At 40.7% G+C, this 24,846-nt stretch overlaps 1 protein-coding gene and 1 long non-coding RNA gene across 4 annotated transcripts in view; one reads left to right on the top strand and one right to left on the bottom strand.

Annotated features, from left to right (window-relative positions):
- LOC111822855 (uncharacterized) overlaps window positions 1-24,846 on the top strand; it is an 82,469-nt gene that overhangs the window by 14,210 nt on the left and 43,413 nt on the right. For both annotated transcript variants that reach the window (XR_002825954.1, XR_002825953.1), the window contains exon 2: window positions 21,624-21,821. This is a non-coding gene — a long non-coding RNA (uncharacterized LOC111822855). The remainder of the gene's footprint in view (window positions 1-21,623; window positions 21,822-24,846) is intronic.
- TTL (tubulin tyrosine ligase) overlaps window positions 21,823-24,846 on the bottom strand; it is a 53,241-nt gene continuing 50,217 nt past the window's right edge. For both annotated transcript variants that reach the window (XM_004388856.2, XM_023742812.1), the window contains one exon: window positions 21,823-22,865. In XM_004388856.2, coding sequence (XP_004388913.1) covers window positions 22,754-22,865 — 112 coding nt within the window. In that variant the 3' untranslated portion in view covers window positions 21,823-22,753. The remainder of the gene's footprint in view (window positions 22,866-24,846) is intronic.

Here is a 24,846-nt window from a genome sequence, read left to right as displayed (position 1 = left end):
CCAAAGCCCATTGTTCTGTTATTTGCTTTACTGCTTGTTGTATTGACTACAAAATAAACTCCTGGGACTGAAGCCGGGGTTCGACTCCTCAGAGTGACCCTCCTGGCCCCACTTCTCTGTAAGAGTTGTGGCATTGGTTATTGTCTCCACCGCCCCGACAACCGTCACCGCTGTGACAGATGGTGCCCCGTGTGAGGAGCTGCAACAAAGTAGAAATGAAGAAAGACAAAAAGGGAATAAGAGAGAGAATAAAACAAAACAAAGGAAAAAAAAAAAAACAAGGAAAAAGAAATGCTCCCAGGGATTTCCCTTTGCATCTGCGCAGAGTTAGGGAGTAGCTTCCAAGGCGTGCAGTACTGCCTAGCTAGAAGGGGTTCCCAAGCTGAGAAAAGGAAAAGAAAACAAACAACAAATCAAAACAGAACAAATCAAAGTAAACAACAAACAAACAAACAAAAATCCTGAGGGGTCCCACCAGTGTGGCGGTACGGGCCGGGAAGCAGTTTCACAATCGTGCAGTGTTTCGCACGCAGCCTTTCAGGAAGAAGCAAAGATGGCACACATAGCCAGATATTTAAGAGAAAGGAGGGTGAGGTTGTGAGAGATAAGGAAGAAATCTAAAGAAGTGGAAAAAAGCTACACCAGCAGCCAACAAAATGCACTCAGGGAGCCAGCCAATGCGGGCAGGTGGAATCCAAGCGACACGGGTGACGCTGTTGCTTCCCAGCCAAGAGACTGTGGCTTCAGGAAGCAGAGGAGGCTAAGTGGGGGTGGAAAAGGGTGGGCGGTGGGAAAGCATATATTGCTAGTTACTGGTTGTTCTGTCTTCTGCTGCAAGCTCCGTGAAGCTGCTTTCTCATACCCCTTGTTCACTGAGCTCCGATAGGAGTCCAAGATGGTGGATCTGTGCTGCGGTAGGTGATAGGGGACCTCTGCATGTATCTCTCCTCGCCCTCTGTTCTCAGTCAGTTTCTTATTCCCTTCGGTGCTTGGCTGAGTTCTTTATCTCCTCATTTGATGTTTAGGGTTTCAGGATTGACATGTGACTGTTCGACTTAGTTTTTCTGATCTATGCTGCAGAGGGACAGCGTGGTGCTTCTGACTATAGCACCATGTTGCCTGGAAGTCTCTTTATGTATTTTCTTTTCATCTTTTTCATTGTCATTGATTTGGTATTTGCTAAGTCTTTATATTTTTCTTGTTTTTTATTTTGATGTGTAGGACTGTTAGTTTCCTTTGTGGTTACCTTAATATTTACACCTATTTTTCAAAGTTTAAACGAGTCTGTTATTTCTTTATATTGCCTGGACTTCCTCTCCATATGAGAAATCTTTCTGCATTTTTTAGTCCCTCTTTTTTGTTTTAATGTTGTCATCTCTTACATATTGACATCTCTGTTTCCCTGTTTTCAGTGTTTTGGCTTTGATTTGTTTTTGTGGCTTCCCTATCTGAGTTGATATCTGGTTGCTCTGTCCTGTGTTCTAGTCTTGGGTTATTATCTGATGTTATTGATTTTCTAACCAGAGGACTCCCTTTAGAATTTCTTGTAATTTTCGTTTGGTTTTTGAAAATTCCCTGAACTTATGTTTATCTGGAAATGCCCTAACTTTGCCATCATATTTGAGAGATGGTTTTGCTGGATACATAATTCTTGGTTGGCAATTTTTTCTTTCAAGGCTTTCTATGTGTCATCCCATTGCCTTCTTGCCTGCATGATTTCTGCTGAGTAGTCAGAGCTTAGTCTTATTGACTCTCCTTTATAGATGACTTTTTGTTTATCCCTAGCTGCTCTTAAAATTCTCTCTTTATGTTTGGTTTTCACAAGTTTGAGTATAATATGTCTTGGTGACTTCCTTTTGGGATCTACCTTATGTGGGGTTCGATGAGCATCTTGGATAGATATCATCTCATCTTTCATGATATCAAGGAAGTTTTCTGCCAACAAATCTTCAACAATTCTCTCTGCATTTTCTGTTATCCCCCTCCCCCCTCTCCCCGTTCTGGTACTCCAATGACTCGTAGGTTATTCGTCTTGATAGAGTCCTACATAATTCTTAGGATTTCTTTGTTTTTTTAAATCCTTTTATCTGATTTTTCCTCTAATAAGTTGCTGTCAAGTGATTTATCTTCAATCTCACTAATTCTGACTACCATTGCCTCAATTCTGCTCCTATGACTTTCTACTGCGTTATCTAATTCTGAAATTTTATCGTTAATCTTCTGGATTTCTGATTGCTGTCTCTCTATGGATTCTTGGAGCCTGTGAAATTTGTCATTATGCTCTTTTCTAACCTTCTTAAGTTCCTCTGTTGCTTTGTCTGTGTGTTCCTTGGCTTTTTCTGAGTTTTGTCAGATCTCCTTCCTGATCTCTTGAATAGTTCTATATATTAATATTTTGCATTCTGCCTCCAGTTATTCCAAGAAATTCTCGTCCTCTGGAAAATTTATTGATTCTTTATTTTGGGAGCTTGCTGAAGCCATCATGATCTGTGTCTTTATGTGATTTGATATTGACTATTGTCTCCGAGCCATCAATAACTTATTATATTTATTTATTTTATGTTTGCTTACGGTGTCCTAGCTTCTTGTTTTATTTTGTTTTGATATGCCCAAATAGGCTGTTCATAGGAGCTAGTTTGATTATTGGTGCCTTTGAAGCTCTAATGTCCTGTCACCAGGTGGTTAGATCTGTTACTAAGTATGTGAGCCCAGGAGTCCGTTTACTTTAGTTGTATGGATTCAGCTCAGGTGTCCAGGTAGTCAGTCACCAAGTGTGTTGCACAGGCTCTCACCTGCAGTCCTAGACAGGCATGGGTGACTGGTGTAGACACAGGTATCTGGCTGCAGTAGGAGGTCATGTGCTGGGCAAGGCAGGGGTCTGATGGCTTCCCCTGGGTGTCTGGGAGAAAAGCACGTCCCTGTTCCCTAGAGCACATAGGTGGGTGGGTTTTGCAGCCAGACTATGAGCATCCAGTGCTGTTGGTATAAGGACTAGGGGGCACCACTTATTCTTGGACCCGTGCTGTGGGTGGCTAGGTGGCATGGGTGGAGCCACCAGTCCTCAGGTCCCTGATGTGGGTAGGTGAGGACCCCGCTTAATGGGCAGAGCAGTGTCAAATGTCATGAACCTACCACTTCACAGCTGAAACAGTTGAAGTTAGACTTCTAGTATATACCCTGTTGTACTGTGGTAATGAGGGCCTATGCTGTTGAAATGGGCCCACATAAATCTATGCAAGGGTGAAAGGCATTCAAGTCCATGGACCCCTTACACCTGTGCCTAGGCAAAGGAGTTGTGCCTACCCTGAGTTCCTGGCTTAGGGGAGTCAGCAGATTAATTTTTCCCTGTTTGGTAATTTGTTCCATCTCCAAGGCTGGGAGAATGGCTACGGGTGCATGACAGGTCCTATTTCTGGCCCAGGGGACGCGGCAATTGCTGAAGCTGGCCCAGGACCCGGTGTAGCGCGGGGAGGCGGGAGGTAAGTGGGAGAGTGTTTTTTCCCAAAGGGGGTGTTATTTGATCTGCGCAGTAGGCCAGATTCAAGTACTTATCTTTTGCTGATTGAGTGCTGCTTTTCACTGGTTCTGGATGCCTGAGTAGACTCTTTGCTGCTGAGTCTCTGCCAAAGTGGAAAATGCCTCCCGAGCACCACTGCTTGCCTCACCGTGCACGCCAGCCCATCTGGCCTGAAGGGTGATGGCTCCCGCTGGGTCAGGTCTGGCAACTCCTCGCTCCTTCTGAACTGTTTCTCCCTCCCCCTGCCACTCAATCTGATTCCTGAACTTTGTCTTTGATGTTCAGGGCTCCTAGATTGTCATATATAATTGATTCATTTGTTTTTTGGGGTCTTTGGTGTAAGAGGGACCACAGGAAGCGTCTGTCTACTCCTCTATCTTGGCCCCGCCTCCTCTCACTTGGTTTTGTTTTTTCACTTTCTTGATGGTGTTTGTTTAAGAACAAAATTTTTTAATTCGAAGTCCAGTTTTTTTATTTTTCTTTTGTTACTCTTGCTTTTGGTATCATACCTAAGAAACCATTGCCTAATCCAAGGTCACGAAGATTTACAACTATGTTTTCTTCTAAGAACTTTATAGTTTTAGCTCTTACACTTAGGTCTTTGATCCATTTTTGAGTTACTTTTTGTATATGGTCTGAGGTACGAGTCCAACTTCATTCTCTTGTATATAGATATCTAGTTGTCCCAGCACCATTTGTGGATTGTTGTGGTAAACCTTGTCAAAAATCAATTTACTGTAAATGTGAGGGTTTATTAGTAGACTTTCAGTTCTATTCCATTGATCTACATGTCTGTCCTTGTGCCAGTACCATACTATCTTGATTACTGTAGTTTGGTAGTAAGTTTTGAAATTGGGAAGTGTGAGTTTTTCAACTTTGTTTTTCAAGTTTGTTTTGGCTATTCTGGGTCCATTGCATTTCCATATGAATTCTAGCGTTAGCTTGTCAATTTCTGCCAATAAGTCAGCTAGGATTTTGATAGGGATTGCATTGAATCTATAGGTCAATTTGGGGCTTTTCACTATTTTAAGAATATTAAGTCTTCCAGTCCATGAACATGGGATGTCTTTTCATTGATTTTAAGTCTTTTTAAGTTTCTTTCAATGATGTTTTATAGTTTGTGATGTGTCTTTTTTTTTTAATGATATTTTATTGTGTTTTAGGTGAAAGTTTACACAGCATATTAGGTTCCCATTTAACAAGTTTTATACAAATTGTTCCATGCCATTGGTTACAGTTTTCACAATGTGTCAGCATTCTCAATATTTCCATTCTGTTTGTTCAGTTTCCATTGATCTAGCTTCTCTTCCCCTCCTTGCCTTCTAATCTTTATTTTTGTGTACATGTTGACTGTTTGGTCTCATACAGTTGATTGTTTAAGGGAGCACATTTCTCACAGGTGATATTGTTTATTTTATAACCAATCTATTATTTGGCTGAAAGGTGACCTCCAGAAATAGCTTCAGTTCCAAGTTCAAAAAGTATCTTAGGGCAATAGTCTTGGTGTTCTTCTAGTCTCTATTGGTCCAGTAGATCTGGCTTTTTTTTAGGAATTTGAATTTTGTTCTACATTCTTCTCCCATTCTATTCAGGACCTTCTATTGTATAACTGGTCACAATAGTTGGTAGTGGTAGCTGGGCACCATCTAGTTCTTCTGGTCTCAGGTTAGAAGGGGCCATGGTTCATGTGAGGTTTTAGTCCTATGGACTAGTTTCTTCTTTCAGCCTTTGATTTCCTTCATTCTCTTTTGCTCCATATGAGTAAGAGACCAATAGTTTGTGTCTTTGATGGCCACTCACAAGCCTTTAAGACCCCAGGTGCTACTCACCAAACTGAGATGTAGAACATTATCTTTATGAACTATGTTATGCCAGTTGACTAAGTTGTCCCTCAAGACTATGGTCCCAAGCCTTTTAACCCAGTAAACCAATCCCATGAGTTGTAAGGATATGTCTAGGAAACCTCCGTAACTGTGCCCCCATGTGCTTTGTTGTGTATATGGATATATATGCAGCACACACAAACGTGTATATACATATGCCTACGGATACACCTATACCTGCACGTGCATTTACTCGCATATGCCTTCCCATACACATATACGCATACATATCATTCTAAATAACCACACATAAATATTTTTTGGTTGTTGTTGCTGCTGTTGCAAAATTGTGTATGTTATAGCATTTACTGAAATTGTTCCTTTTTCTTCTGTACTTCTTAGTGTCTTTATTCACCTTATGCTGACTTGACTCTTATTTGGTATTGCCTTTCCCATCACCAAAAATAACAAGTGTCTACTATCTAGAAAGTGATTCCCCCTCTCTCTCCCTCCCATCCCTGGTAAACATCAAAGAATGTTGCTTTCTGTGTGTATATCTATTCTTGACTTTTTATAATAGTGGACCATACGATATTTGTTCTTTTGTGATTGACTTATTTCACTTAGCCTAATGTCCTCCAGATTCATCCATATCAAAAGATGTTTCGCGGACTCCTCATTATTCTTTATAGTGGTGTGGTATTCCATTGTATGTATGTACCACAGTTTGTTTATCCATTCATCTGTTGATGGGCACTTAGATTGTTTCCATCTTTTTGCAATTGTGAACAATGCTGCAATGAACATAGGTATGCAGATGTCTATTTGTGTCACTGCTCTTCTATCTTTTGGATATATACCTAGGAGTGGGATTGCTGGATCATAAGGTATTTCTATTTCTACTTTTTTTGCAGAAGCACCGTAACATTTTCCATAGTGGTTGTACCATTTTACAACCCATCAACAATATGTAAGAGTTCCAGTCTCCCCACAACCTTACCAGCATTTTTGTTTATTTTTCTTTCTTTTTTGTTTTTTGGATCAGTGCCATTTTTGCAGGGGTGAGATAGTATCTCATTGTAGTTTTGATTTGCATATCTCTAATGGCTAATGATTGTGAGCATCTTTCATGTATTTGCTGGCCACAGGAATGTCCTCTTTGGTGAAGTGTCTGTTTATGTCCTTTGCCCATTTTTTGATTGGATTGTTTGTCTTTTTGCTGTTGAGTTCTTGAAGTTTTCTATATATTTTAGAGATTAGACCCTTATCAGATATGTCACTGCCAAAGATTTTTTCCCAATCTGTAGGTTCTCTTTTTACTCTCTTGGTAAAGTCTTTTGATGAGCATTTATTTTTTAGGAGGTCCCACTTATCTAATTTATCTTTTTTCATTCATGCATTTTTTAGTTTTGTTTGATAGTCCATTTATGCTGAAAATTACATCTGCTAGTTTTGACCCTATGTTATCTTCCAGGAACTTTATAGTTTTAGCTTTAACATTTAGGTCTTTGATCCATTTTGAGTTAGTTTTTGTGCATGGTATGACGTATGGTCCTGTTTCATTTTTCTGCAAATGGATATCCAGTTTTGCCAGCACCATTTGTTAAAAGAGATTGTTTCTTCTTCATTGAATGGACTTCGACCCTTTGTTGAAGATCAGCTGCCCATAGATGGATGGATTTACTTCTGGGTTCTCAATTTTGTTCCATTGATCTATGATTCTGTCATTGAACCAGTATCAGGCTGTTTTGATTACTGTGGCTGTGTAGTAAGTTTTGAGATCGGGACGTATGAGACCTCCTACTTTGATCTTCTTCAATATTGCTTTGCCTGTTTGGGGTCTCTTTTCTTTCCGTATAAAGTTGGTGATGTGTTTTTCCATTTTAGTAAAGAATATTGTTGGAATTTGGATTGGGACTGCATTATAGCTATAGATCGTTTTTTGTAGTATTGACATTTTCGCAATGTTAAGTGTTCTAATCCATGAGCATGGAATGTTTTATATATAAGTATATAAAACTTTGTATAAGTTTTTAACATCCCTGGTTAGGTTTATTTCTAGATATTTTATCCTGTTGGGGGCTATTGTAAATGGTTTTGTTTTCTTAATTTCCTTTTCAGAGTCCTCGTTAGTATAGAGGAACCCAGCTGATTTTTATGTGTTGATCTTGTACCCTGCTACTTTGCTGAATCCTTCTATTAGTTCCAGTGGAGTCTCTGGGATTTTGTATGTATAAGATCATGTCATCTGTAAATAAGGAAAGTCTTACTTCTTCTTTCCAATTTGGATACCCTTTATTTCCATTTCTTGCCTTATTGTTCTGGCTAGGACTTCCAGTACAATATTGAATAAGACTAGTAATAAAGTGCATCCTACTGTCATTTTTATTCTCAAGAGGAATGCTCTCAATCTTTCTCCACTGAAAATAATGTTGGCTGTTGGTTTTGCATGTATGCCCTTAATTATGTTGAGAAATTTCCCTTCTATTCCTATTTTGTTGGAAGTTTTTTCATCAGGAAGGAGTGTTGGATTTTATCAAATGTCTTTTCTGCGTAGAATGAGATGATCATGTGATTCTTTTTCTTTGTTTTATCTACGTGGTGAATTTTGATGATTGATTTCTAAAGTTAAATCACCCTTGCATTCCTGGTATGAATCCCACTTGATCATGCTGTTTTTTTTTTAATGTATGTACTGTTGAATTCTGTTGGCTAGAATTTTGTTGAGAATTTTTGTGTCCATACTGAGGAGGGATATTGGTCTATAATTTTCTTTTTTTAGTGGTGTCTTTGCCTGGCTTTGGTATCAGGGTTATGCTGGCCTCATAGAATGAATTAGGGAGTGTTTCTTGCTTTTGTATGTTCTGGAATACTTTGAGTAGAATTGGTGTCAACTATTCTCTGAATGTTTGGTAGAATTCTCCAGTGAAGCATTCTGAGCCAGAGCTTTTTTTTTGTTGGTAGTTTTTTTTAATGATGTCTTCAATTTCTTCTTTTGCTATGGGTCTGCTCAAATTTTTTACTTCTATTTGTGTTAGTTTCCACCACTCGTCTATCGGTTTGTTGTACTTTAGTGGCTTGCATGTTGCTGTGATGCTGGAAGCTATGTCACTGGTATTTCAATACCAGCAAGGTCACTCTTGGTGGATAGGTTTCAGGAGAGCTTCCAGACTATGAAAAACTAGGAAAAAAGACTTAGCAGTTTACTTCTGAAGAAATTGACCAGGGAAAACGTTATGAATAGCAGTGGAACATTGTCTGATATAGTGCCAGAAGATGAGCCCCTCATGTTGGAAGGCACTCCAAATACGACTGGGGAAGAGCTGCCTCCTTGGAGTAGAGTTGACCTTAATGACATGGATGGAATAAAGCTTTCGGGACCTTAATTTGCTCATGCGGCATGACTCAAAATGAGAAGAAATACAGCTGCAAACATGCATTAATAATCGGAACATGGAATGTACAAAGTATGAATCTAAAAAAATTGGAAGTCATCAAATATGAAATGGAATAAACATCGATATCCTAGGCATTAGTGAGTTGAAATGGACTGGTATTGGCCATTTTGAATCAGACAATCATACTATGCTGGGAGTGATAAATTGAAGAGAAATGGGATCGCGTTCATTGTCAAAAAGAACATTTCAAGATCTATCCTGAAGTACAACACTATCAGTGATAGGATAATATCCATACTCCTACAAGGAAGACAAGTTAATACGACTATTATTCAAATTTATGCACCAACCACTGAGGCCAAAGATGAAGAAATTGAAGATTTTTACCAACTTCTGAAGTCTGAAATTGATCAAACATGCAATCAAGATGCATTGATAATTATTAGTGATTGGAATGAGAAAGTTGGAAACAGAAGGATCAGTAGTTGTAAAATGTGGCCTTGGTGATAGAAATGATGTTGGAGATTGCATGATAGAATTCTGCAAGACCAATGACTTCTTCATTGCAAATACCTTTTTTCCAAAACATAAATGGTGACTATACACGTGTACCTCTCTGGATGGAGTACACAGGAATCAGATTGACTACATTTGTGGAAAGAGACAATGGAGAAGCTCAGTGTCATCCTCAGAACAAAGCCAGGAGCCAGCTGCGGAACAGACCATCAACTGATCATATGCAAGTTCAAGCTGAAGCTGAAGAAAATTAAAACAAGTTCACAAGAGCCAAAAGATGACCTTGAGTATATCCCACCTGAATTTAGGGACCATCTCAAGAATAAATTTGATGCATTGAACACTAATGACTGAAGACCAGATGAGTTATGGGATGACATCAAGGACATCATACATGAAGAAAGCAAAAAGTCATTAAAAAGGCAAGAAAGAAAGAAAAGACCAAAATGGATGTCAGAAGAGACTTTGAAACTTACTCTTAACTTAGAGTAGATAAGGGGAATGGAAGAAATATGAAGTAAAAGAGCTGAACAGAAGATTTCAAAGGGCAGTTTGAGAAGACAAAGTAAAGTATTATAATGAAATGTGCAAAGACCTGGAGTTAGAAAACCAGAAGGGAAGAACATGATTGGTATTACTCAAGCTGAAAAAACTGAAGAAAAACTTCAAGCCACAAGTTGCAATACTGAAGGATTCTATGGGCAAAACACTGAATGACGCAGGAAGCATCAAAAGAAGATGGAATACACAGTCACTGTACCAAAAACAACTGGTTGACATTTAATCATCTCATGAGGTAGTATATAATCAAGAACGGATAGTATTGATGGAAGAAGTCCAAGCTGCAGTGAAGGCACTGGTGAAAAACAAGGCTCCAGGAATTGACGGAATACTAATTGAGATGTTTCAATAAACGGATGCAGCTCTGGAGGTGCTCACTCATCTATGCCAAGAAATTTGGAAGACAGCTACCTGGCCATCCAACTGGAAGAGATCTGTATTTATGCCCATTGCAAAGAAAGGTGATCCAATAGAATGTGGAAATTATCAAACAATGTCATTAATATCACACACAAGTAAAATTTTGGTGAAGATAATTCAAAAGTGGTTGCAGTGGTACATCAACAGGAAACTGCCAGAAATTCAAGCCAGATTCAGAAGAGGATGTGCAACGAGAGATATCCTTGCTGATGTCAGATGGATCCTGGCTAACAGCAGAGAATACCACAAAATATGTTTACCTGTTTTATTGACTGTGCAAAGGCATTCTACTGTGTAGATCATAACAAATTATGGGTAACTGCGAAGAATGGGATTTCCAGAATACTTAATTGTGCTTGTGAGGAATCTGTACATAGATCAAGAGGCAGTCGTTCGAACAGAACAAGGGGATACTGCATGGTTTAAAGTTAGGAAAGGTGTACGTCAGGGTTGTATCCTTTCACCATACTTATTCACTCTGTATGCTAAGCAAGAAGTTTGAGAAGCTGGACTATATGAAGAAGAACGGGGCATCAGGATTGGAGGAACACTCATTAACAACCTGCAATATGCAGATGATACAGCCTTCCTTGCTGAAATTGAAGAGGACTTGGAGCACTTACTGATGAAGATCAAAGACTACAGCCTTCAATATGGATTACACCTCAACATAAAGAAAACAGAAATACAACTGGACCAATAAGCAACATCATGATGAATGGAGAAAAGATTGATATTGTTGAGGATTTCATTTTACTTGGGTCTACAGTCAATGCCCATGGAAGCAACAGTCAAGGAATCAAATGATGTATTGCATTGGGCAAATCTGCTGCAAAAGAGTCTTTACAGTTTAAAAAGCAACTATGTCACTTTGAGGACTAAGGTGAGCCTGACCCAAGCCATAGTATTTTCTTTTTTTTATTGTACTTTAAATGGTTTACAAAATAGTTTCTCATTAAACAATTAGTACACATATTGTTTTACGACAATGGTTAACAACCCCACGACATGTCAACACTGTCCCTCCTCAACCTTGGGTTCCCTATTACCAGCTTTCCTGTCCCCTCCTGCCTTCTAGTGCTTGTCCCTGGACTTTTGTGCCCCATTAGTCTTGTTTTGTTTTATGGGGCTGTCTAATCTTTGGCTGAATGGTGAACCACGGGAGTGACTTCATTACTGAGATAAAAGGGTGTCTGGGGGCCATACTCTCGGGGTTTCTCCAGTCTCTGTCAGGCCAGTAAATATGGTCTTTTTTTGTGAGTTAGAATTTTGTTTTACATTTTTCTCCAGCTCTGTCCAGGACCCTCTGTTGTGATCCCGGTCAGAGCAATCCATGGTGGTAGCCAGGCACCATCTAGTTGTACTGGATTCAGTCTGGTGGAGGCTGTGGTAGTTGTGATCCATTAGTCCTTTGGACTAACCTTTCCGTTGTATTCTGTTCTCTTCATTCTCCCTTGCTCCCGAAGGGGTGAGACCAGTGGAGTATCTTAGATGACTGCTCACAGCCAAGCCATAGTATTTTCAATTGCCTTATATGCATGCGAAAGCTGGACAATGAATAAGAAAGACAGAAGAAGTTATGCCTTTGAATTATGGTGTTGGCAAAGAATATTGAATATACCCATGGACTGGTGGAAGAGTGAACAAATCTATCTTGGAAGAAGTACAGCCAGATTACTCCTTAGAAGCATGAATGGCAAGACTTTGTGTCACATACTTTGGACATGTTATCAGGAGGGACCAGTCCCTGGAGAAGGACATCATGCTGGGTAAAGTAGGGGGTCAGTGTAAAAGAGGAAGACCCTCAACGAGATGGATTGACACAGTGGCTGCAACAATGGGCTCAAACATAGCAACAATTGTGAGGGTGGCACAGGACCAGGCAGTGTTTTGTTCTATTGTACATAGGGTTTCTATGAGTTGGCACTGACTCGACGGCACCAAACAACCATGTTTGTGTTAGTTTAGGTAGGTAGTGTGTTGCCAGAAATTTGTCCATATCTTCTAGGTTTTCAAATTTGTTGGAATACAATTTTTCATAATTTTCTGTTATGATCTTTTTTTATCCCAATTGATTCTGTTGTAATGTCACCCATGTCATTTCTTATTTTGGTTATTTGCATCTTCTCATTTTTTTCCTTCGTCAGTTTGGCCAGTGGTTTGTCAATTTTTTGATCCTCTCGAAGAACCAATTTCCAGTCTTGATGATTCTTTCTATTGTTTTTCTGCTTTCTACTTCATTTATTTCTGCTCTGATCTTTATTATTACCTTTCTTCTGGTGACTGTGGACTTGTTTTTCTTTTGCTTTTCTATCTGTTAGAGTTGTAGGGTTAAGCTATTGTTTTTGGCTCTTTCTTCTTTTTTGATGTGTGCATTTATTGCTATAAATTTTCATCTGAGTGCTGCTTTTGCTGTGTCCCAAATGTTTTGGTATGGTGTGTTTTCATTCTCATTTGATTCTAAGAATTTTTTAAATTTCTTCTATTACCCAATAATTTCTAAGAGTTATTCAGTTTCCACATATTTATTTTTTTCCTTGTTTCTATTACTGATTTCTAGCTTTATAAGGTTATGATCTGAGAAGATGCTTTGTATTATTTTGATTTGTTTCAATTTATTGAGGCTTGCTTTGTAGCCTAAAATATGGTCTATTCTGGAGAATGATCCATGTGTGCTGGAGAAGAATGGGTACTGTGCTACTGTAGGGTGGTGTATGCTGTGAATGTCTGAGGTTGAGTTGGTTGATAGTGTTATTTAGATCTTCTGTTTCTTTGTTGAGTTTCTTTCTAGTGATTCTGTCCGTCACTGAAAGTGGTGTGTTACCTACTATTATTGTAGCACTATTTCTCTTTTCAATTGTTAGAGGTTTTTTTTGTTTTTTTTTTTTTTTAATGTATTTTGGGCTCTGCCATTGGATGTGTACATATTTATTATGGTTATGTCATCTTGGTGGATTGATCCTTTAATCATTATATAATGCCCTTCTTCATCTCTTATAATGCATTTTAACTTAAAGCCTATTTTATCAGAGATTATTATTGCCACTCCTGCTCTCTTTTGGTTACTGTTTTGATATGTTTTTTTCCATCCTTTGATTTTTAACTTATTTATGTCTTTGTGTCTAAGGTGTGGCTCTTGTTGGCAACATATTGAAGGGTCATATTTTTTAATTCATTCTGTCACTGTCTGTCTCTTGACTGGTGCATTTAAATCGTTTACATTCAGTGTGATTATTGATAAGTATTAATTTACTTTTGCCATTTTGTTAATGCTCTTTTGGGTGGTGTTAATGGTTTTTTTGTTCCATTTAATTCTCTGTGCCGAGTTCTTTTTGTTTATGGATTTTCTTTTCATACCCTTCATTGTTGTTGATTTTGTGTTTACTGAGTCTTTTTTTTTTTCTTCTTCTTTATTTTGGTGAGTAGATTTGTTCATTTTCTTTGTGGTTACTCTGAAATTTGCCTTTATCTTCCTAAGTTTAAAACAATCTGTTATATCTTGATATCACCCTAACTTCCTCTACATATGGAAGTTCTATAACTACACCATTAATTCCCCCTTTTTGTTTTGAAGTTGTCACTGTTTACAGATTGACATCCCTGGTTCCTTGTTTTCAGTTTTGCAGCTTTACTTTACTTTTGAGAATTCTTTATCTGGGTTGATATGAGTGATAATGTTGTGTGCTTAATCTCAGGTTGTTGTCTGATGTCATTGATCTCTCTTTGAAGGACTCCTTTTAATATTTCTTGTAAGTTGGTCTGGTTTTTACAAATTCCCTTAATTTATGCTTATCTGGAAATGTCCTAGTTTCTGCATTGTATTTGAAAGACAATTTTGCTGGATATATAATTCTTGGTTGGCAATTATTTTCTTTCAGGGGTTTTTATATGCTATCCTGTTGCCTTCTTGCCTGTATGGTTTCTGCTGAGAAATCAGCGCTTAGTCTTATTGGTGCCCCTTTGTAGGTGATATGCTTTTCATGAGCTGCTGTCAGCATGCTTTGTCTTTGGTTTTGGAAGATTTGATTATGATATGTCTTGGTGACTTTCCTTGGGGGTCTATTTTGTATAAGGTTCATTGAGCTTCTTGGATGGAAACATTCTTGTCTTTCATGATATTAGGGAAGTTTTCTACCAATAAATCTTCAAAAATTCTCTCTGTACTTTTTTTTTTTTTTACTCCTCCTCTTCTGCAATTCCCATTATGTGTAAATTATTCCTCTTGATAGTGTCTCACATAACTCTTAGGCTTTCTTCATTTTCCTTCAGTCTTTTGTATGACTGTTGCTCAAACAAATTAGTATCAAGGGATTTGCTCTCTATTTCGCTGATTCTTCCAATGATTCAATTCTACTTCTATTTCCATTGAGTTATCTATTTCTGATATTTTATTGTTAATCTTCTGGGTTTCTAGTTGTTTTTGCATTGTTTCTAATTATCTGTCATTGTTCTTGTATTGTTTTCCTGAATTCGTCTACGGTTTTGTCTGTGTTTTCTTTGATCTCTTTAAGAATTCTATGTATAAGTCTTTTGAATTCCTTATCAGGTAGTTCTATTACCATTTCTTCCTCTGGAAGGTTTTCTGCCCATTTATTTTGCTCACTTGTTTAAGACATCTTATCCTGTTTCTTCATATGATTTGTTATTGTCTGCTGTCTCCAACACATTAAGGTGTTAATTTATTTATAAATTTCTTTACTGAGTGTCTTTATTTTGTGTTTATTTACCTTTTTCGTATTGTTTTGCTTTTGTTTTGATGTATCTGGAGCTTAGCTTCTTCCCTTCATTTTTATATTTACCTTCCTTTGTATTGTTTTAATTGACGGTTTTTTTGTAGTATTGGTTTGTGTATGATTATGTAGCTGCTGGTTATCTGGTCTCTGTATGGGACTGTGGCTGTCGGTTGGCTAGGTGTGCTTTCTTTTCACTGGCGGGTATGGTGGGTCACAGACACTTTTTGCTTTATGTCATTAGATGTGTATGATTTCTCTTAGAAGATTGCTTTTTGGTGTGCAAACAAGTCCTTTTCCTGATGTGAGGTACCAGGTATTGAGCGGTCAAGGTCCTTTCATAGTTCTTGAGGAATAATGTGTTCCCTCTGGGTTGCCAGGAGCAGTTAGTGATATCCGTGAAGCACAGGATTGGGTGCAGGGAGGGGCAGGCAGGATAGAGTGCAAAGTTTCACACAGCCAGGGAGGAGTTAACAGGGGAGGGCACAGAGTCCCACTCAACGGGGGGATCAGCTGGGATGGGTACAGAATCTCACTCAGCCAGGGGAAGGGGTACTGTCACAGCAGGGAAGAGTCCTGCTCAGCCAGGGAGAGGGCGGTCTGCTTAGCTGGGAGGGATCTGTGGGTGGGAGGAGGAAGGGGCAGAGGCCTGTATTTCTGGGATGGGGTGAGGGGTGAAGTGGAGCCTGCTTGGGTTTGCGTAGCTGGTCTGCTCCTCAGGGAAGGGTAGTGGGTATGGCTGTGTTTGTGTGCATTAGTGCTGGACTCCTGCTCCTCAGAGAGGGGTGGTGGGTGTGACTGGGCGTGTGCAGCTGTGCGGGGCTTCTGCACCTCAGGGAGGGGTGGTAGGCTTACACACAGAAGTGCAAGCTGCCTGCACCTCAGGGAGGGGGTGGTGGGTGCAGCCAGGCTTTCATGCCTTGGCTCCATCCGCCTACACTTTGGGGCACACACTAATGCAGATGGTAGGCAGGGTGACTACTTGCAAAGGGCCAGTTTTGGGGGGTACTGTAGTTGTTACTCTGTGAGTGGACTTTGCTGGGTGGCTCCTGTATAAATTGTTGGGTGCCTCCACTGAAAAGCAGTGCCTGCACTAATTCCTAGCTCCCTCCCTTCTTGCACTCACCAGAGTGGCTAGAGCTCTCACCCATCCCTCTGTTCCTCCCCTTTACTCCCCTGCAATTGTGCACTCCCTGCCTACACTTTCTCCTTCTCCAAGGCTCCAATGACTCAGTCTGTTTCGCTTGCTCTAGAGATACTTCTCTGTGGTTCCCTGGTTTCAAAGCTATACCACTCCCATGCTTCCCACCCCACCCCCACCCCAGGGCTGGCTTGTCCTTGGCCATGTCCTGCCCACCTTGTTTCTGGGGTTGTTTGCTCAGGATCCCTGCGACCAGCTGTGCCCTCTTCGCAGCTGCTTTCCTGGGTTCCTCACTCTGGGTTTTTTCGATGCCATCCCAAAACGGCCATGCTACTCAGCACTGGCAGGCAGGATGTCGTCAATCCATGAAATCTGTTTTCCCTCTATCCTTGTTCTGCCGCTCCTTCCAATCAGTGTTCAGTCTGTACCTCTCTGTTTGATGTTCTGGGATTCAAGGTCATTTTTTTTGTGTATGTTTTACATAGTTTCTTGAGTCTTTGTTGTCAAGGGGTCATTATGGTGTGTGTATGTAAGGCACCATATTGACCAGAACTCCAGTGTTTAACTTTTGTTAAGTGTATTCCTATTTTATTCTTTGTGATGCTATTGTAAATAGAATTTTCTTAATTTCCTTTTTTGATCGTTCATTGCTTGTGTATAGTAATACAACTGGTTTTTGTGTCTTGTGTCCAGCAATTTTGCTGAACTCATTTATTAGCTCTAACAGTTTTGTGTGTGTGGGTGTGCGTGTGAGTTCCTTAGGATTTTCTATATACAAAATCATGTCATCAACAAATAAATCATTTTTCTCTTCCTTTCCAATCTAGATGACTTTTCTCCTTTTTTGCCTAATTGCCCTATTCTTAAATAGAAGTGGTAGGAATGGGCATTTCTGTCTTGTGCCTGATCTTAGGGAGAAAGCTTTCAGTCTCTCACCATTAAATATGTTATCTGTGGATTTTTTCTTGATGCCTGTCTTGGTCATCTAGTGCTGCTATAACAGAAGTACCACAAGTGGATGGCTTTAACAAAGAGAAATTTATTTTCTCACAGTCTAGCAGGCTAGAAGTCCAAACTCAGGGCATCAGCTTTAGGGGAAAGCTTTCTTTCTGTCGGCCTTCTCATTACTCTTCCCCCGGACTAGGAGCTTCTCCCCACAGGGACTTCAGGTCCAAAAGATGCACCCTGCTCCCAGCACTGCTTGCTTGGTGGTGTGAGGTCCCCAATTCTCTGCTTGCTTCCATTTCCTTTCATCTCTTGTAAGATAAAAGGTGTTGCAGGCCACACCCCAGGGAAACTCCCTTTACATTGGATCAGGGATGTGACCTTAGTAAGGGTGTTGCAACCTCACCCTAATCCTCTTTAACATAAAAGTACAACCACAAAATGGAGGAAAACCATAAAATACTGGGAATCATGGCCCAGTCAAATTGATACACACATTTTTGGGGGGACATAATTCAATCCATTACAATGCCCTTTGCCAGGTTAAGTTCCCGTCTATCCCTAGTTTGTTGAATGTAATGGTATTTTGTCAAATGCTTTTTCTGTGTCTATTGAGATGATCATGGTTTTTGTTCTTTATTAATATGGTGTTATTACATTGATTGATTTCATATGCTGAACCACCCTTGCATTTCTGGAATAAATCCTAATTGGTCACAGTGTATAATCCTTTTTTATATGTTGCTGGATTTGGTTTGCTAGTACAGTTGGCATCCGTGGATTCAACTGTGGATCAAAAATATTTTTTAAAAAAGTTCCAAGGAAAACTTAAATTTGCCACGTGCTGGGCACTAGGCTGAATCCACACGAACAAAATGATGTGTACGCATACCCTGCTGTAGCCTCCCACCATTTCACAGATCCTCAGTCTCTCTGCAGCACTCATTGTTCGAGCATCGTTCGCCTGCATCTCATTCGCTACTTGTGTTGTGCACATCCTTTGTTTCCGTGGGAAAAAAAGGCTCCTAAAAAGCAATTAAGTGGTCAAAGCAATTCCACAAAGACTAAAGGAGTGTAAAGTGCTATTTACACAACAGTTTACAACTATTTACTTAACATTTACATTGTGTTAGGTATTGTAAGTAATCTATGGATGATTTTAAGTATATGGGAGGATTGCGTAGGTTATAAGCAAATACTGTGCCATTTTATATAAGGGACTTGAGCATCTGCAGATTTTGGTATCTGCCGGGTGTCCTGGAACCAATCCCCTGTGGATACTGAGGGACAACTTATGTTTGTCTGTTTTCTTTTCTTGTAATTTCTTGTCTGATTTTGGAATCTAAGTAATAATTTGTTGTTAGGTGCCATTGAGTTCATTCTGACTCACAGTGACCCCATGTATAACAGAACAAGACACTGCCCGGTCCTGTGCAGTCCTCACAGTCATTGCTATGTTTGAGTCCATTATTGCAGCCACTGTGTAAATCCATCTCACTGAGGGTCTTCCTCTTTTTTGCTGACCCTCTACCTTACCAAGCACGATGTCCTTCTCCAGGGATTTGTCCCTCCTGATAACATGTCCAAAGTAAGCGAGTTGAAGTCTTGCCATCCTCGTTTCTAAGGAGTAATAATAGTGGCCTCACAAAATGAGTTGGTAAGTGTTCTCTATGCTTCCATTGTGTGGAAAAGTTAGTGAAAAATTGATGTTAATTATTTTTTTGAGGTTTGGTAGAATTAATCAGCAAAGCCATCTGGTCTTGAGCTTTATTTTCTATTTATTCTTGAGTCAGTTTTGGTAGTCTGTGTGACTCATTTCAGAAGTCCTTCCCCTGCCAAGTTTAAAGCACACATAACTCTCCTTCACAACCAAGAATCTCACCTCACAATCTGCATCATGATTCAGACAACACACAAGACACGTGAGAAGTGATGGACTGGATTTTGATAGCTGAAATTGTTTCAATGCTTCTCCCTGGAATAGCTCATCACAGTTTTGAAGGACAATCTGTTGGCTCATGCATTTGGTAACATGCAGAGGTCAGCAAAATATGGCCAAATCCTGTTTTTTATGGCTTATGAACTAAAAATGATTTTTACATTTTTAATAATGTAAAAGAAGAAGAAGAAGAATATGCATCAGAAAGCCAATATGGCCTGCAAAGCCTGAAGTATTTACTTTTCTGTCCCTTTACAGAAAAAGTTTGCAAACCGCTTGGTAACAATATTGTGGATTTAAATAAACAGTGATATCCTAGGGCAGTAAACACCCACAATAAGATAGAACCAAGGGGGACAAAAACACTTGAAATACCATTACTTTAATGCTCCAGCCATTTCAAACATCCATAGAATTGCCTTATATTAGAAGTCATTTCTTCTTATGTACAGATTCTGTGCCCAGGATCAGAGACATGTATTTCACTGAATTTTTTCTGCAGCACTCACATGCTGAGTCAGCCCATTCTGGAGCCTTGTCCTGTCACATGGAGACCTCCCCACACCCATGACAAGTCTGGATCCACCCTTGCTCGACATTCCCTCAACTGTTAATGGAAAACATGTTTGTAGCTTCACTGCCACTTGTTGGTTCTGTTGATTCCAGTACATTTCCAGCATCACCAGATGTTCCATTTATGTGATAATCATCCTGAGGAGCTAGTGAAACATCGCATCTGCTGGTTAATATGCCAGCACCTGTTCAGATATCTCATACAGACACTTAGGCACTTAAATGTTCTTGGTAAAATGGAGTTTATAATTACCACAGGAGTTAAGTGTGAGGGAGGGGGCTTTTTTCTCATTAACTAATTAATAACCTTAACATATATTCAGCAGATTTATAAATTCATGCGTTTACATTTTTGTCTAAGCTTCATACACTGTTTAAATAAATGAAGGCATGTTTGAGTTTCCAAATGCTGTGATAAAAAGCAAATACATTTTCCAGTAGAGAACCGGCTTAGACAACACTTGCTTGCACCATGAATACATATGTCAACATCTGGCCATCCTTAAAGAAATGCCTGTCCTTCCCAAAAGAATTTTTTAAAAAGTCATAAACCTTATCCAATCCTTGTAAGGTAATAATGTGTTTGTTCTTCCTTCTCAAGCCATGGTCCAAGGCATTCCAAAACACTGATTTAATTGGTTAGCACGAGGGGGAAAGTGTGGGTACCAACATTTTTTAAAGGCTTCACAAGTGATTCTAGCATGTAGTCAGTGTTGAGAGCCTTGGTACTAAAGACTCTTGAGTCCTCCTAATCTTATTTGTCCTCACTAAAAGCCCGTGAGGTAGTCCCTGGGGCAGGTAACATTCTCCTCCATGAGATAAGAAACTAAGGCACAGTGGGGTAAACTGGCTTATCTGACACTGTTGCAAGCAAACAACAGAGCCAAGACTGGAATGGATATCTCCAAATAAATAACACTTTCTCCCCCAGCCCCTGACAGCACTTACACAAACTACATGTATGAAGGCTGACTCGGGCACAAGGTATGGCCATCTGTGCCAAGGACATCATGGAAGGGTATGGACCAATTCTGAGCCAACCATTCCACCTGATCTGAAATAAACACATAAAAGCATACTCATTTGATAACCATGTGAAGAATGAAGCAAAACTTTTTTTTTTTTAAGCATTACTTCCCTCACATATATGCTGTTAATTTAAATCAGTTTCTTAGAAAATCCATCAAGATTCAGACTTCCTAACATCTAAATTCTTAGCTGTCTGGCACTTTAAGAGCTGGAAATTTTTCCAAATGTAATTTGGATCCAAAAAATAATCACAAATCTGTATTAGCATGTGATAGCACTATCCCATGCTCTTCTTCATTAGCAGACCACCAAGACGAGCCAAGATCTCAGCATCCTACACATTCTAGGAGGGTATGCAGTTTTCCATGATCTGCTTGGATCTCATTCCCTTCTAGGATGCCTCAAACACTAGCCCATCAGCTGTATTGGGGCCTCTAGGATCGACTTTTACCATGGACTTTTATTTTGGACGCAAACTTCATTATCCTTATTCTGGGTAAATACCAGGGCTTTTATTCTGTCATTCTGAATTCCCAGGAGAACCAACTCAGTTGGGCCCTTCTCTGTGTAGCCCCAAAGTAACGCCTTCACGTCTTATCACCAACCATTGCTGCGTCTATTAAAAATTTTTATCATTATTCCTTTTTTCACCATAAGCTCCCACATCTCAACATGTTTGAAGAGATGTTGCTTTTTTCTTCTACTTTTTAAAAGTCTCACCTGGCTTTCTGCCGGGTGGGTATGAATAATGGAGGCTGCCTTTGTGTGAAGGAAGAGCCACTAAGTTCTGGTGAGGGGAGTACAGTTTCCAAAGGGTCTGCTGTGATTTCCAGTATGTTATAAAAGGGCCTGTTTCCTCAGCTCACACCGAACACATCTTGTTCTTCCCACTGCTAGTGATGCAGCCCCTGAGAAAGCATTAGTCAGTCCAGTAAGTGGTTCTGCATTAACACTACATGTGTTGAGACAAGATGCTGTGTGGGGCTCTAGAACCACTTCTTTCCAGTTTTAAAAAAAATTCTCCCATTTAGGTGGGACACATACGTGGAGGAACAAGCAGACACAGACCCTCCCTGGAACCAAATCTGCCCCTCCAGATCCTGTGCAAGTTGCCTGGAGAGCAGGGAGAACAAAAAGGAGGAAAGCTATCTGTGCTTGGGGCAGTGCCTGCTGGGGTGAAGAAAGGTAGAATCATAGAATCCTACCTTCTCCACCTGATCCCCAGAGAGGTTTGTACAAAGGTTTTTTGTTTTTTTAAAAAAAAAAAAAGAGTGAAGAAAAGGGAACTTCGCAAAAGTTCATTTAGAACTCTGGTTAAAACAAAGATAATTGCAAGTCATCATTTTTCAAAAACCCACCATACCCACTCTGATAAGTGAAGCAAGATATCATGTTTTTCTCTTTCGTGCTTATTTGATGTTTACAGGTTCAGGGCAGACCTGCTGCTTTGTTTCGAAAACATGCAGAGAGCAGACTCAGAGCGGCGTTTGCTGTTTTGGTGCCCAACCAACACCAATCCTGACAAATGACTGATCAAACGCCATCAGGATACACGATGAGGAAAACCCTCTTCGCTGCGAGGGCCGTGTCCAGTGTGAAATCCAGAACTGTGGGTGCATGCACGTCCCGATTTCAGGGGGCAGAGTGTCAGGGAGCGGGGGAACACATCAGCAACCTCCCAAATGCTCTAGCATCCAGTCCCTGCCCCAGAACAGAAGGGGTGCTGCTGGGAACAGCGCTAAGGCACTAAGGCTGCAGCAGGTGGAAAGACACCAACCAAAGGGCCAAACGGTCTGCGACCCCCAGGGAGGATAGGTGCTGCTCACAATGCTGCCTTAGGAGAAAAACAAGACTTTCAGAAGGATGAGAACCTAAAATAATCAAGTCCCTGTGTTTTCCCCTTGGAAGGACATTTTGCTCTCCCTCAGAGAAATCTCCTTCAGTTTTCAAGTCTTCCCTAGCAGTGTGGAGAGCTCAATCTGGGACACACCCTCAGGTCACGGCTCTTTGGGGAAGGTGTCTTTCTTCTATGCTCTCCCTCCACCCTGGAGTTGCCTCTCTTCCACTTGTTTTGGCTTGATAGTGAGGAATTGGTCGTTTCACCTTCCCCTGAAGCCAGACCCCGTGCTTCTTCCGAGGCCGCTCGAGGCACCTCCTTCCGTCAGAGCTTGATGAACGCAGCCTGCTGGGTCTGCTGCGCCACGTCTGGGGGCGGGAAGACACTGGAGACAGCGAGGTCCACAATGCCCTGGCAAAGCTCTGCATACAGTTTCCTGAAATGTGTTGAACAAGTATCATTAAGGATGCTCATCAAAGTGCAAACATAGTTTTTCCATCAAGAGCTTCCCTAGAATGACCACGTTTACAAAACGTCTCCACTGTACATACAGATACTGCAGGAGCCACTGCACGACTGTACAGCTTTCCCTCAAGAGGTGAACAAGACAGACAACCCCTGCTCTGACTGGTGGGGAAGATAGGCAATTTCAATACAGTGTAAATAAAGAGCCATTTTGCCTGTCTGTAACGGGTGTACATGAAGCGGTGGGCATGTCCAGGAAGAAAACCAACTCAGTATGGTTGACTGGACATTAGGGAAGACTCCCCAGGAGTGACAACTAAGCTGAGGCCTGGAGACTGAATAGAAGTTAGAAAGAGGAAGGGTCAGACAGAGAAGAGAGAAGGAAGGAGAAGGGAGAGAGACAAACACAGAAAGACAATGAGTGAGAGAGGGTGCCTGTGTGTGTCTGTGTGAAAGAGAGAGGGAGAGAAGCACAAGCAGAGGGGTAGCATGCACAAAAGAGAGAGCACAGGGTATCTGGATAATTGCAAGTGGATCAGTGTGAATGGAGCATGAAGTGGTTAGATGAGGTTGGAGGCAAAGACAGGCCAGACCATGCAGGGTCCTTGATACCATGTTCAGGAGTCTAGATTTCACCCACAGGGCAACGGAACCAACCAAAGTGGCAAAGCTAAGGAGGAAATCCTACAATCCAGTCTCTTCAGAGTAGCTAAATGGCCTTCCTAAGACTATATACCCCCTGTAGGATTTCTGCTATTTCATGTGGCGGTGCATGAGGGCCCAGGGTCAGCTCTCTGAGGACTCATACCAACACTGGAAAAAAGACATGTGGTCGAAGAAGAAATCCACATCTGAGATGGTGCTCCAGGTCAGACGTGCCCACCTACTCAACTTGCTCAGGACACTGGAATCTAGGTTGCTTGAGCCAAGGGCAGAAGCCCAAGCTAGTCTGTCTACACAAATCAAATCCTATTTTCAACAATCCCTTGTGGCCAAACTACTCAACTTCCCATTTCTGAAGGGACAGCAACAAGGAGGGAGTGATGATGGTTACTGAACACTGCAACCACACAACCCCAAAAGACTGGAGCCTCAGTAAGTCACCAAGAGCCACAAGCTTTCACAATTGTCATGCTCAGTGTCTCATGCTGCTTGTCACATTAACCACCTCTGGAGGCATTTTTCAAAGGGAATGCTGGGTAAGAGGAGAGAATGCAAAATAACTTCAACATGGTCAAGCCAACTCATATCTTGGGAGTATTTCTGATGTGAGAGGTACAACATATGCAGGCAATGGTATGCCTTTTGACACACTCCCCTCATTTTCATATAACAAAATGAGTAAATAATATTTTAACATGTACAAAAACATGGAAACTGAGGTTTGTGAATATTTTTTCTTCGACTACCCCATCACCTCATCATCTGTATCAACTCTTTTCGCCCCTTCTCCTTTATGAGAGAAAGAAAGTTAAAAGTTTACCTCCTTCAGCATATGAGTAAGAGCACATGACCCCTTCTGCCTCTTACCCCTCAGTGTGGCATGGGTCCCTGTGGCTGTCCAGGCTCACCTCAGGAGCCCTCCCCAGTCAAAAATCACATACCCAAATCAGGTACGAGTGTTCCAGCACTTGTAACACAATACGATTTATACTGCCTACTTAACTCCCCATTGCTCCTTCAGATTTCAGTTCCAAACATCACTTCCTCATGGCTACCTTTTGCTCAATTATATGATCTTTTAACATCGCATACTCTATTATAACACTTGTCTCAGTCTGTGGTCTACATCTGTCTGATCCTCTGTCATGCCCACAGCCTCTCTTTGCTAAAGGCAGGGCCTGTGTCTCTCTTCTTCACCATTGTGAACCTAGGGCCGAGTACGAGGCCTGGCAGGCTAGATGGTATCTAGTGAGTACTTGTTAATGGTAGGGAATGAAAAATGAGAGAAA

This window comes from Trichechus manatus, unplaced genomic scaffold, assembly GCF_000243295.1.
Source record: "Trichechus manatus latirostris isolate Lorelei unplaced genomic scaffold, TriManLat1.0 scaffold00219, whole genome shotgun sequence".
Taxonomy (NCBI): domain Eukaryota; kingdom Metazoa; phylum Chordata; class Mammalia; order Sirenia; family Trichechidae; genus Trichechus; species Trichechus manatus.
This window is presented reverse-complemented; position numbering and strand designations above follow the sequence as displayed.